The sequence below is a fragment of the Oryctolagus cuniculus genome, chromosome 8 (genome assembly GCF_964237555.1).
Source record: "Oryctolagus cuniculus chromosome 8, mOryCun1.1, whole genome shotgun sequence".
NCBI classification, from domain to species: domain Eukaryota; kingdom Metazoa; phylum Chordata; class Mammalia; order Lagomorpha; family Leporidae; genus Oryctolagus; species Oryctolagus cuniculus.
The window spans coordinates 73,947,226-73,961,733 of NC_091439.1; the positions used below are offsets into that span (position 1 = coordinate 73,947,226).

Here is a 14,508-nt window from a genome sequence, read left to right on the forward strand (position 1 = left end):
AAATATGTGAGAGGATGTAATAACAACACCTAAGTAGTGTCAAATCCAAGCAGGCAACCAAAATGTATAACTGATTCAGTGCCACACCGGATTTGATGTCTCAGTGAGGAAATGCTTCTTGTTACGCAGCATGTGCGATTCGGTTACACAGATGACAATCGTCGCAACCCCCTCTCTGTTCTGCTTTCATAAAAGCTTGTATCAATGGAGAGTCTTGGGGCATTTTAAAGTACTCCTTACTTGACAGTTGTTTAGAATATAAAGTTTTGAAAGTAAAAATGGCGATATAATGAGATTATAATTAAGATATTATAATTTTAAGATGATGATTATAAGAATAATAAATGCCCAGTATTTCCAGTTACTCTCTGCTGTGAGTTATTAATTCTTGATAGCAAGGAAGGTGACAATGATGAATGATGCAGAAATAACACTTATCACTCAATAAACTGCTCCTAACATTAAATCAACAGCTGAGTTACTAGAAAGTTTCTGAGAAGGCTAGTGATCATGTATCTTAGTGACATGTTCCTTAAATACCTGATAATTAAAAAGAAATTCTTAGCTTTTTTTTTTTTTTTGGAGGAGTGATTACTATCTCTGAAACACACAAGGCAAAAGAAAAACAAAACAAAGTATAAAATTTCCTTTGAATTCAGTAAGAGCTCAACATTCAGAAAATAATGACAATGGCTAGAATCAAATTTTGGAAAATATATAGGAGTAAAACATAGCTCAAATCTCAGATTAATCATGAAAATCTTCATAAAAATTTTATATTGCATCCTAAGTATATGCCTACAAATGTTTGACAATGACTACCAGCTTACCATTTTACTTACGTAGTTATCAATAGCCTGAGTATCTTGTGGCTCTAAGTTTCTACCCTGAACATGTTGATACTGATAGATTCATACAGTCCACACTGCAGCAAGTTCCACGCTGTCATGTGGACACAATGATGCTTCCAAGAAGCACAAATACTTCAGGAGATAATTGCTTGTTTTGTGGTGACTCTGTTAGCATTTAAATTTATTAGTAAAAAAAAAAAAAATGACTCTACTCATAGAAATACCGCTTCATGTTCCAACAGTTAAAAAATGAGAACAGTTTATTTCAGGTGGATCAAGGAATATCTCTTCTTAATTGTCCTTTAAAACACATTCTGAATTCAGAAGAGACAATTTGCAGCAGACACTTTACAGAGTTACTCAGGTTAGCTACACATTCACATGCACAGAAAGAGGAAGGAAAGGAAAAGACCACCGCTTCCGCCAGAAAAACAAGCACTTTTTCCCCCTGGTGTCATGTCTTTGGATATGTACCGCCTTGGAGAAATGTAGAAATCATTTTTATACATGGAACTGTCTTAGAAAACTAGAGATTTTAGTACAAAGAAATCAATTCATTGAAAGAATGCCCATATGCCACTGTTATGAGTTACTGTAGACACACAAAAGGAGCACACAAGGGCCCCTGCTTCACAGTTACTGATGTACATCAGCATCGTGGGCTTACACCTTCTCCAGGCCTGAGTTACACTTAGTATTACAAATAATATTATAACAATGCTGAAAATACTGATACAAAACAGCTTTAAGATGATATTTCCAAAAAAATACCCCTCCTTTTAAAATTGAACGGTTTACCAGGTTTTCTTTTTGAATGTTTCAGCTTTAAAAAAGATTTTTCAAGAAAATACTAGTGTTTAAAACATCTCTTAAAATGTCTATTAAATGACAGATTTTCTTAAATAGATTATTTTTTACAAAGTATAATTCAAAAGTCTATCTTCCAGGAAAAAAAAACTATAAACTCCAAAAGTCCAAATTAAAAACATTATTTGTGATACATAGTTTTTCCATATCCTGGGAAAAAATCCTTGATTATTTTGTCATGCTTATTTATTTACAAATTTAAAATACTCTAGCAACGCACACCAACTTTCAGGACAAATCAAATTAAATTTCACAATTAATAATCTTTTTTTTCTTCTAGCATCTTAAATATTGATGAGCCCCAAATGTATATCTGCATGAATATTATAGCTCCTATGATGGGGTTTTTAGATAGCAGTCTCATTAAGTTGGGCAAATTGCAGCACGTATTGTTCTCTTTTGGCAGAATTACAAACACACAAAGAAAGAAAACATTTGGCAACCATTTATCTTGATGCACATGTGTTTTCCTTTTGGAAAATCAAAATTACGAATACAATATATCCACTAAGACTCCTTACTCTATCAATTCTACCAAAGTTTGAAAATTTATCAAAGTTCAATGAGTAAAGTTGGGAGGAGGTGCTTTTCTCCAAAGCATACAGCTGAAAAACATTTTACATTTTACATTAGTAGATGCATTTTGTACAAAGCTTTAATTTAAGCAAGGTAGTCAAGTGCCATGCTAGAACTGCTATCCAATTTCCCTTTATTCATCTCATTTGTACATGCCAGTGTTTTCTGTCAGAGAATACAAGGGAAACAGATCATGCAGTAGGAATGACAGTTTCAATTTTTGTGGACTATGCCTACAGTGAGTATAGATACCAGCTTTGATCTTTGTGTAGGAAAACTGCAGCCATTATTCCCTACCAAGCCTTTCAAAATTATTTATTTGTGCATTTATTTCTACTCATTCATAATGTTCTCTTATTAACTAAACATAAAGAAGTTATTTTATTTTGATTTATTGACCTAGCTCATGTGTGCTTACATATACAACACAAGATATTCACCTTCAAATGAGTTGTAAATATTACTATTAGAGACTTCTTTCTGAAATCAAATCGCCAGTGTTTACAAATGCATTTATTTTGCTGTGTGTTCTAAATCTTGATGACTGCGTAATCAGAGTATTATATAATAATGACCAAAAGATTGACCTTCTGCTCTTCAGTTCATAAAGTTATAAATATGGGTTGATGTATATGAAGTAAAATTTGATGTACATAATTGTAAAAAAATAAATGAACGTTGTAAAAATATAAACTGAAGTAAAAGAATATTTTTCTTAGAATATCCTATTTTAAAAATAGGCTGATGTTGCCATGACAGTGACTCAAGGAGTGTACCATGTCATGCTTTATGCACCATATGATGAGATTCAGCTGACTTTACCACCTCACAGTGCTATGTCGTGGTACTTTAACATTAATAGAAAAACTAAAAGCAAAGTTTTTCAAAGATCAGAGCTGTCATTCTCTATTTGGCTAGCAATTACTCTGTCTGAAATCCTTCGTGTACCAGTGCGAACTAAACGTTTAAAGGATTTTTTTTAAAGAAGCCTTTCCCTTTTGTAGTACCATAAGGTAAGCCTGCGTGTATGTAATAGAGAGACAAATGTATCTCTAGTTTACATGCAAGCAAGCTCCAACCTCAAACACATATACCTGCAAATATAAGACTTTTAAATCTCTCTTATTTTCTTCCTTCTAATGACTATATAATTTAAACTTCTTTACAATCCTTTTATCTATTTATTCCTCTGATCTATTTCTACCTAACACCATTAACAGAATGAACAGAGCCTATTTAATATTATTATCTTCTGAAACCTCAATGCCTATCAGTGATGGAGATAAAAGATAAGTGAATTATGGAATATATAAACCAGCAAGATGGTCCCATTATTTATACATATTACAGTAAAATCCTCAAGGCAGTTCAACTTAATTCAATTAACATGCTCGAACCTTCAGTCTTTAACAAACAAAAAAATTCACTGATCTGTTTATGACTAAAACTGAAAGGCAATAAAAAGTACATGACGGTTTAAATATGAACTATGCACGAGAAACACCAACCATCTTTATCCCACCAAGAGACAGGTTGGGCGATTTCATTACCCATCTTGCTGGCCCAGAGTCTGCAGCTCAGCGGTGTGTAAAGTGTGGTGGAGGAACACATTGTTCCTGCTGTACATGTGTAAAGAGATCGGCCCTCTTGGAGGCTGGCCAAACCTGCCTGTAAAGCTTGAATGCTGGCGGGCCCCAGAGGTTGGGTCCTTGGGTTTCTCTAAGAGCGAGGCGAGCCCTTCCGTCTTCGCTGTTGGCTTCAGAGGGCTCTGCCCACTGGTGGCCCGTAAGTTCTGTGCGACCTCTGACGGGAGGGTATCGTAAGAGCCTCTTGAGTGTTTGATAACATCAGCCAGTTCCTTGTCCTTCATGAAATTACTGAGACATACACTTGAGAGCTGACAGGCTTTGCTTTTGTAGGGGCTGCTCTGGTCGGCCGCTGAGTATCTAAAACGGTCCTCGGTGGGAGTATGCATTGCTTTTCTGTCCCTTGTGCTGAGGCTTTGGCTCACAACTCGATTTCGATAGGTAACCTAGGGTAAGACACAGAGAGAAGATCTCTTTTAAAGGATAGTTGTAAATCACATTCAAAGCAAAGACATGGAAGGACTTCAAAACTTTTGTGGAAAATCGGACTAAAAGATAAGTCTAGGGCGCTTCTGGCACAGAGGTTAAGACACTGGCTGGCGAGGATCCTGGATCCTGTGCCAAGTGACTGTGTGGAAGTCTCAGCTCCCCTCTCAATGTCACCTTCCTGGTGATGCACAGTCTGCAAGGCAGAAGGTGATGGCTCAGGTATGTAGGTTCCACCACCCATTGAACATTATTTTTGTCTTCTTGTTTTTCCTCATACCCCTTAATGGTCAGTCCTTGCTACTGTTCTGTCAAAATGCAGCCTCAGGCCAGCCAGTTGTCTTAGTATCCAATCTATTCTCCTAAACACATCGCTCCACACGTGTTAAGCAGTTAATGAATCTTTAATAAATAAAGTTTATCTGTTGGTCATAACAATACATGATATTCATGAACTGTGTATTATATGTCAGGCACTCGGCTAGTGACCCTATATATTCAGTTCTCACAAGGCTTTTAAGGTACATTCTGTCACTGGAAAACTACAGTACCATTTGTTCATACCCTATCGCTAGTGTAGGACAGTCAGAGTGCTTGATTAACTACCGGTTCCCTCCTTCTTCCAGTATTTCCATGGGAACTTTCAGAAAACGAATCACATTTTTTATAAAATGAATCATATTCAGAACAATATTGTCATTGGAATGGATGTTTCAAGGTTATCATTACTTAAATAGATCTCTTTGCATTCTTTCCTGCCAAACCATGGCCTAATAAGGATGTCCTTATACTTAATGATTACAAGTATTTCACTACCCAGGTCTCCCTCCCTCCGTTCCTTCCTTCTCTGATGGTTGTAGCAAACTGCCATCATTATTGCTTGTTATCCATGTACTTCTTATAGTGGAACCCTAAATGACTGCCGATTTGTCATTTCAACTTTTCCATTTGGAGTAGAAACAGCCATGCTAGTAAATGCATGTATAACTGCATGTATGTGGGAGTCGGCATTGTGGTATGGTGGGTAAAGCCAATGCCTGTTACAACAGCATATGATATGGGCATCGGTTGATGTTTCAGCTGCTCTGCTTCCAATCCAACTCCCTGTTAATGGCCTGGGAAAAGCAGTGGAGGATGGCCCAAGTGGTTGGTCCACTGGCACCCAGGTGGGAGATTTAGATGAAGCTCTTGGCTCCTAGCCATTTACCTGGTTTAACCCTGGTTTTTGCAGCTACTTGGGGAGTGAACTAACTAATGGTAGCTTTCTCTTTTTCTCTTCCTCACTCCCTGTGTACTCTGCCTTTCAAATAAATAAATGACTTCTTAAAGAGCACTGCAAAACTCATAAGAGATGCCTGATGGACTTTCTTGGGAGTAAATGGAAAAAATAGTTTTGATTCAATTTTCATTGCTCAGGAACTTTTCTCTAGCTCTCTGCTTGGATTGTTTCCAACACTCTTGGTTTTGGATGTACTTAGAAATGTGAGCATATATTTTCTATCTATTTCTGCGACCTTACATAACATATTTATGTAACTGTTGAGTCTGTTACCAACAAACTCCATGCTTAATATCTATAGCCAACTGTTAAAGGCATATTATGGGTGCTGCTTGCAAAATATTATTAGAAAAATTTTGTTTTGGGAAAAAATAGATATTCATAAACCCATAACGGTAATACCACTGGTAATTTTTTCATTAATGCTGTTTTTGGTGGCAAGTCATAATCATTTTTGGTGATGATCTTTTTAATTTTTGTTTTCACAGATGCTGTCCGGGATAGTAACAAAGGTAGGTGGAGAATTCATTTCCTGTACTTTAATGTTACATTTGGGTGAATGTTCATTGATTTTTTTATGTAATCAGTTTTCCCTCATAGGATATTACATTAAAATGAATAAACAGTTTTAATAACTGTGTGATAATTACAGAATTAAACCAGTCATATTAAGTAGAACAGACAAAAAAAAAATACTATGAGGGATAATGTATTAAGTTGTCCATTAGCAGTCAGAGCTATGCTGATCAAGTCACCATTTCTCATAGTGTCCATTTCACTTCAGGAGGTTTCCTTTTTGGTGTTGAGTCAGTTGTCACCGATCAGGGAGAACATATGGTATGGAAATGTGATCCCTGTTAAACATAAGAGTGGGAATAAGAGAGGGAAGAGATGTATAATTTGGGACATGCTCGGGCTGACTTGCCCCAATTGGTAGAGTTGGAAACATACCAGGGGATTCCAATTCAATCCCATCAAGGTGGCATGTGCCAATGCCATCTCACTACTCCAAGTGATCAATTTCAGTTCACAATTGATCATAATGAAAGGACTAAGAGTCAAAGGGAGCACATAAACAAGTCTAGTATCTGCTAACACCAACCGATAGAATAAATAAAGGGGAGAGTGATCCAACATGGGAAGTGAGATACTCAGCAGACTCATAGAATGGCGGATGTCCTAAATAGCACTCTGGCCTCAGAATCAGCCCTAAAGGCACTCGGATCTGGCTGAAAAGCCCATGAGAGTATTTCAGGCATGGAAAGCCAAGACACTCTGGCAAAAAGATCTCTGTGAGTGAGATCCCAGTGGAAAGAACAGGTCTTCAAAGAGGGAGGTGCCTTTCTCTGAAGGGAGGAGAGAACCTCCACTTTGACTATGACCGTGTCTAAACAAGATAAGAGTCGGAGAACTCAAGGGGCTTCCATAGCCTTGGAAACTCATAACTGGTGCATAGGGAGATTACTGATGCCATAAACAGGAGTGTCAATTGGTAAAGTCAACAACAGGAGTCACTGTGCACTTACTCCTCATGTAGGATCTCGGTCCTTAACGTGCTGTACACTGAGGCTTAATGCTATAACGAGTACTCAAACAGTATATTTCACTTTGTGTTTCTATGGGGGTGCAAACGACTGAAATCTTTACTTAATGTACACTAAACTGATCTTCTGTAAAAAAAAAAAAAAAAAAAAAAAAAAAAAAAGAAATTTTCAATTCCCAACTTGACTCTCACTGGGATTAAACATGACAATAGGTCTGATCTGATTTCATCATCATTTTAAAAAAATCATCTATTATTTTTCACTTTATGTTTCTGTGTGGGAGCAAACTGTTGAAATACTTACTTAAGGTATACTAAGCTGATCTTCTGTATATTAAGATAATCGAAAATGAATCTTGATGTGAATGGAAGGGGAGAGGGAGTGGGAAAGGGGAGGGTTGTTGGTGGGAGGGACAGTATGGGGGGGGAAGCCATTGTAACCCATGAGTCGTCTTTGGAAATTTATATTCATTAAATAAAAGATAAAAAAAAAAAAAAATAAACAGTTTTAATAAAGATGTTGAAAAGGATCAAATAACTCAGTTTCACAATCAGCCTCAGTGTCATTTCTCTAGTATCATATCTGACACTCACAGGATCTATGTGACTCTCATAACAAGAAACAGAATGAGAAATCTCATTCTCAGTTTTTGGAGAAAAATAAACTGGCAATCGCCCATTGCTGTTTATTTGGTATAGTTTGCTTTTTGACATTTTGAACATCTTTTTTCCTTTTTAAATTCTCTGTTATGTTCATCATTAACTCCAAGATTCAGAGTGTACAGGGCATACTCTATAGCATAGGAGTTAAATTTGTAGCCAACTGTGGATTCATTTATTCATGTAGCAAATATTTATTATTGAGCACTACTAAGACCAAGGTGGTATATATACCTGATGAGAAATAATAGTATTCATTAAAAGACCAGGATTTTGCCCCCAGATGGCTTAAATTCTAGTTTGAGAAAGAGCCAGAATCATACTTTCCAATTGAGTAATTACAGAAGTTTACAACTTTCCTAAGTCTCCAATTTCCTCATCAGTGACAGAAAGATCCATATTCATATTTATATCTTCATACACAATTATGGTGAATATTGAAAGAATTACTCTGTATACATTGCCTAATAATTTTAAAGGACATATTTTATTCGAAAGAGTTAAACAGAGAGAGGACAGGCAGAGATAGAGAGGGAGAGAGAAAGGTCTTCCATCCACTGGTTCACTCCCCAACTGGCCACAATGGTCAGAGCTAAGCCGATCCAAAGCCAGGAGCCAGGAGCTTCTTCTGGATCTTCCATACAGATGCAGGGGCCCAAGGACTTGGGCCATCTTCTACTGTTTTCCCAGGCCATAGCAGAGAACTGGATCAGAACTGGAGCAGCCAGAACATGAACCGGTGCCCATCTGGGATGCCAGCACTGGAGGTGGCTGTTTTATGCACTACACCATGGCCTTGGCCCCTGCATTGCCTAATATTATATTTGAAGCATAGTTATCTTGCGGACAACAATAATCACAGTAACAATATAAAGTGAACAAAAAGACCTTGACTTTGTTAAGTGACAATTTCTTCTTTCAGAATCTCAAGCACTGTGAATACTTCTATTTTGACTTGAAATAAGGGATGAATATTTAAATAATTTTAAATTTATTGGTATAGTTTAATTCCCCAGAACACAGATTCTGTGATAGATATATGTGAGAAACTTATTTGGGAATATTCTCTCATCAACAACTAAGGAGGAATTCAGGAAGTAGAGTTAGGAAGAGGGGAGAAATTCAATTATATAAACTTAAATTCCTCAATTGATCTCATAGGGAGATTGAAAGTTGGATGGTTCTTTGTAGTCATCTACAGTTCAGCCAAGTGGTTGGGAGGGCTCTTGTATCAGCTATTAGAAATTGGTAGGCTCAAGGAAGACCTATAACTTCAAAAGAGTAGCCTCCTCACTTTCTTTTCTTTAACGTTGCAGAGTGAAATTCTTGGAGAGAAGTTTATTTGAGAGCTAATAATTGCCAATATTTTCAGCTATTGAGAAAATGAAGAATTCATCCCTGAAAGCGCTTGTGTGTTTCAGCAAAGGGAGGTAGTACTAGGAAGCACATCACAGCCTCTACTACGTTAATTATTCTATTTATGTGTTTAACAATTGGCACAACGAAAAGAACACTGAATTGTGAGCCAAAGATTCTACTCTTGGCTGTGTCACTCTGGGGCTGTGTGGCTATGGATTAAAAAAAACCTTTTTTGAGCTTCAGTTTCTGAGCCCATTGAATGAAATTAATAAACTGTTATAATTAATTTTCCTTTTTCTAAAATATTTATTTTTTATTGAAAGGCAGAGTTGTTGAGAGAGAGAGAGAGAGAGAGATCTTCCACACATTCTTTACCTCCCTAATGGCCACAACAGCCAAGAGTAGGTGAGGCCAAGGCAGGATCTAGGGCCTCCACCAAATCTCCCATGTAAGTGGCAGGAACCCATGTACGTGAGCCATCATACAGTAACTACCAGGAGCACTATCAAGAAACTGGATTGGAATTACAGTGTAACAGGAATTGGAACCAGGCATTCAAGTATGCAGTGCTGGCATCTGAATCAGCATTTCAAACCCCAGCACCACAGCATCTACACCAAGATGGTCAATTTAGATCTTGAAGCAATTTGGTTCCCTTCCAATTCTAAATCTCTAAAATTAGAGTTTATATTTAATTCTGTGAATTTTATAATGTGTTTAGAAAACATGGGCACAATCTGCTTAATTCAAAATATAAAAATATTCTTCTATACATATTTTTGGATTTGTTTGCCTCAGCCTATAGAAAAGTAAATAATTTCCTCATCACAATGTTAATTGATGTTAATTCCTTCTGAAACTCTTGGAATCCCATTCCTGAAGGAAATTTTCAGTGCATATATCTGGCCACATCATTCTCAATATCAGAATTAAGTACTCAAACTCAGGTAATTATATTAGTTTTGCAAATTCCGGTTGCCAAGAAGCTAGTTTATTATCTACACATAGAGTTCCTAGAAGAGAATAAAAGGATGGGTAAACAGTGATTAATCAGTCTTTGTGCATATTACAATAAAGTCAGTTCTTTGTTTCATCATTTAATAGTCCTCCAATTTCTTCAGCGTAGTCTATGATAACACTAATTTTTAAAAATAAAATATTTTACATATCATTAACAAAGAAGAAAAAAACCCAAAATGTATGATACTAATTTGAAACAAACAAACCTCATTTTCTTATTTCAGACTGAAATGCCTATCAATCATACTGGCCTCTCATTGCAATTTCTTTTATCTTTAATTGCCTTGTATGGCTTCTGAAATTCCTTTTATTTCAATCATTCAGTTGTTTCTGTAAGTAGGTTATGTACCCTATTTAGAGTTCATAGAGAGTACAGAATCTAAGACAATCCAATTACAAATATTTGTTTCACTAATATTAAAAGGATACTCTTCCTTCTTTCCTTATTTTTCTGCATAAAAACAACTTTTGTTAGGATGTCAAAACACAGTAATCTTGTTCAAAATATTCTTGATTGTTAACTCAATATATATGTTGCAATACCATCTAATATAACAAAATTAAATGTGAAGCTATTGTAAAAATCATTATTCCATAGGTAATACAGACTCCATTAGAACTACAGTCAAGTTGAAAACATGGACTGTAAGATGAGTCCTGATTTTAGGAATTTTCTTATGTTAAAAATTGTTTTATAATTGAAAAATATCTGATCAGAGCAATATCAATCACCCAGTTTTCATTAAAGTTGCATGATATGACAGTGGAATTTGTGGGAGAGAGCAATATATGAATCATTGGTTAATTATTGAGTCAATATCATGTTGTTCAAAACATTTTCTTATATTTCTGAAAAATAATGGTAATTGTCAAAAATGTTGTCAAGAAACAGTTTCATATGATAATTCATTCCATAGGTTAGAATTCAGCCCCTGATTAGTTACTTTTACTTAAAAAGATATTTTTGCATGTGTTTTCTTGTCTTTTAAGATTTTATCTATTTATTTATTTGTGAGGCAGAGTCACAGACAGTGAGAGGAAGAGACAGAAAGGTCTTCCATCCGCTGGTTCACTCCTCAGATGGCCACAATGGCCAGAGCTGGGCTGATCTCAAGCGAGGAGCCAAGAGTTTCTTCCCCATCTCCCTCAAGGGTACGGGGGCCCAAGCACTTGGGACATTTTCTTTTTTTTTCTTTTTCTTTTTTTTTTTTTTTGACAGGCAGAGTGGACAGTGAGAAAGAGAGACAGAGAGAAATGTCTTCCTTTTGCCGTTGGTTCTCCCTCCAATGGCCGCCGCTGCTTCCCCAGACCATAGCAGAGAGCTGGATCAGAAGAGGAGCGACCAGGATTAGAAGCAGCGCCCATATGGGATGCTGCAGCTGGAGGATCAACCTACTGTGCCATAATGTTGGCCACTCACATGTTTTCTTTTAAATACAAAATAGTATTGTTGTCCAAGATGACTTATTGTCAAATCAGAGAAACTAGAAATAATTCCCAAATAGTTAGCTATAAAAAAGTGATCTCATGTTTAGAAGAATGACTAATATTGAATTGGATCTTACAAACATATCAAGGACTGAACAAAATGTCAACATTATAATTTAAGTTTAAATGAAATAAGGTATGCTATTTAATTATGTTAAAGTGCGCCACTATGATCATTGGTCAGTGTTCTATAGGAGTTGAGAAATCTGCCTCCTGAGAGAATTCATGTTTTAATACTAATGAGACTTCTAGGTTAAGTAAGTAACATATGCAATGCAGAATATTGTATAATTTATTCTCAATAATAGGCACTTTTATCACTGCGCGTAACCACACTCAGGCCAACCAGAACATAAGTTTCCTAAGCACAAGGACATTCCCTCACTTGTTCAAAACAGAATCCACTGCTCCTAACAATGCCTGGCATTTATTTACTCTGTCTCCATTAATATTTATACAGTCCAGAAAGGAAAATTTTTTTTGAACTTGAACTCCTTTTTAATTTGCCCTTAATTTAGGGAACTAAAAAAATAATTGCCATTAAAATATAATGATCATCTTGGTAGCTTTCTCCTTCAACGTGGCGAGGGTACAGGTCCTGTAGAAGCTTCTAGAGAATGCTGGTTGTCTATGCAAGCCCTCCTCAGCTCTCTCCCCAACCGGACTCCGCTGTCACTCGAGTCTTCTTTGGCTTTTACTTTAACCAAACAAAACCAAAACAAAACCCCTCATGAAAAACACTGGCTGGAGGAGAAACTTGCAGAAAAAGCTGTGAAACTGACAGAGGAATCAGAATTGGAGAGGGTCCCAGCCGCTCTTTGTCTCAGAGAACATGGTAGGGTCACCTGAGTGCCTGAACTCCCGCGAGATTCAGTGTGAGGCTCTGGGGCACATTCTAGGTCGTGATCCGGCTCCCTGCTAATGTGCCTGGGAAAGCAACGTTGGTCCTGGAGACCTCCATGAGGGTCTCTTTAGTATTCTCTTCTCTTTTTTTTCTCTAATGATCTTTGTAAATTCTCTTAAGAAAGATAAGATTGGGATTGTCATATATTTTATTGAAAGGTTAATCAGAAGCATTTTGTACATAGCCCCCTCCCACTGAAGCGTAAAACTTAAAGGAACTTCTCTTGTCCTGTTTTCAAGAGGACAGTGATCAAATCGAAATTTGGTTTATAGGGAAATACTACTACACAATGAGGTCATTTATTATAAAACTCTGTCTACATTATTTTTGAATCTATTTTTCATGAAGGCCATAATGAATCTAAGCTAGAGTCTATCAAAAGGCTTAGTGTTAGTTGGATAAAGTAATTCCAATAGACACTAGTCCTACAATTGTAGAATTACATTGAATACCAATTGTATAATTTATATTGATGAAAGAGCTTTATTTTCCTTTATAAAATTCCAAGCCATCCTTGAATGTTCAACAAGCAAAACAAAACAATCATTACACACCACAAAACAAATGCAAGAAGATGATGATGGTAGTTTCAAGATCTGTTTGTCTATCTGATATCTAAAGGTGAAAAGATCTAGAGGAGGGAGGGATTCTTAGACATTCTGAAATCAATATAGTTTTTATGTTTCATGATTTTCAATTTTTTTTGGACAGGCAAAGTGGACAGTGAGAGAGAGACAGAGACAAAGGTCTTCCTTTTGCCATTGGTTCACCCTCCAATGGCCGCCACTGCTGGTGCGCTGCAGCCGGCGCACCACGCTGATGCGAAGGCAGGAGCCAGGTGCTTCTCCTGGTCTCCCATGGGGTGCAGGGCCCAAGCACTTGGGCCATCCTCCACTGCACTCCCTGGCCATAGCAGAGAGCTGGCCTGGAAGAGGGGCAACCGGGAAAGAATCTGGCTCCCTGACTGGGACTAGAACCCGGTGTGCCAGCGCCGCTAGGTGGAGGATTATCCTATTGAGTCGTGGCGCCGGCCAATTTTCAATTTTTAAGAAGTGTCATTTTATCACAGATATTTATTATAATAGCTAAGATTGAATGAATATGTATAATGTGCTAAGATCCTTATTATGTTTCATGTATTATCATTTTGATTTATTTATTTACTTATTTAAAGAAAACAATGTTCATATATTTCATATGTACAATTTTAAGAACAAAATATTTCCCACCCTACACTCCCTCGATCCCTCTCCACCACCCTTCCTCCACTATCCTTTCTAATTTTTCTTTTAATTTTTGCAACGATGAACTCTCAATTTACTTTATAACCAGAAGCTTACTTCTCTTCATTCAAGCTAACCAAGGATGCTTAAGAGTTCCGATGACTTCTGTTGGGCAATACTTCACTCAGCACTCTAAAAAAAGGTCTTAAAAATACATTTTTTCCCTCCAAATAGGAAATGGAGGAAGCACAGTGTTAGAACTACTTAAAAAGCGAAAGTCTCTTTTGATTTTTACCACATAAAGTGTTTGTTTGAAGAAATAGGCACACCTGAAATGTGCCTCTTTGTCAGCCACAATCATTAAAGTGTCGATGTAGACTCAAACCATATTTATTAAAAATAACAGCTTGCCCTTTTCCTGTCAGCATCGAGGAGCAGGGTTTCTAAAGCAGCTGTGAATACCAGGACATATCTCTGTGGAAGTTTTTGGCACTGTTGCTGCATCTGTTTGTATCCTTAGATGTAGAATCTGTTTTCAGTGATAAAGAAGAGTTTTGTAAAGGTCTGGGAAACACTCTACCACAGAGAGATTGTAAACAGAAGTAGTTACTGCTTTGCAAGCAAGAAGTCCTGTAATAAGTTCAAGTAATAACCAAAAGGAAACAT

At 36.8% G+C, this 14,508-nt stretch overlaps 1 protein-coding gene across 4 annotated transcripts in view; it reads right to left on the bottom strand.

Annotated features, from left to right (window-relative positions):
- Window positions 1-1,084: 1,084 nt before the first annotated feature.
- The window catches only part of CCSER1 (coiled-coil serine rich protein 1), a 1,459,660-nt gene continuing 1,446,236 nt past the window's right edge, over window positions 1,085-14,508 (bottom strand). For all 4 annotated transcript variants that reach the window (XM_051819560.2, XM_002716991.5, XM_051819561.2 and 1 more), the window contains one exon: window positions 1,085-4,326. In XM_051819560.2, coding sequence (XP_051675520.2) covers window positions 3,841-4,326 — 486 coding nt within the window. In that variant the 3' untranslated portion in view covers window positions 1,085-3,840. The remainder of the gene's footprint in view (window positions 4,327-14,508) is intronic.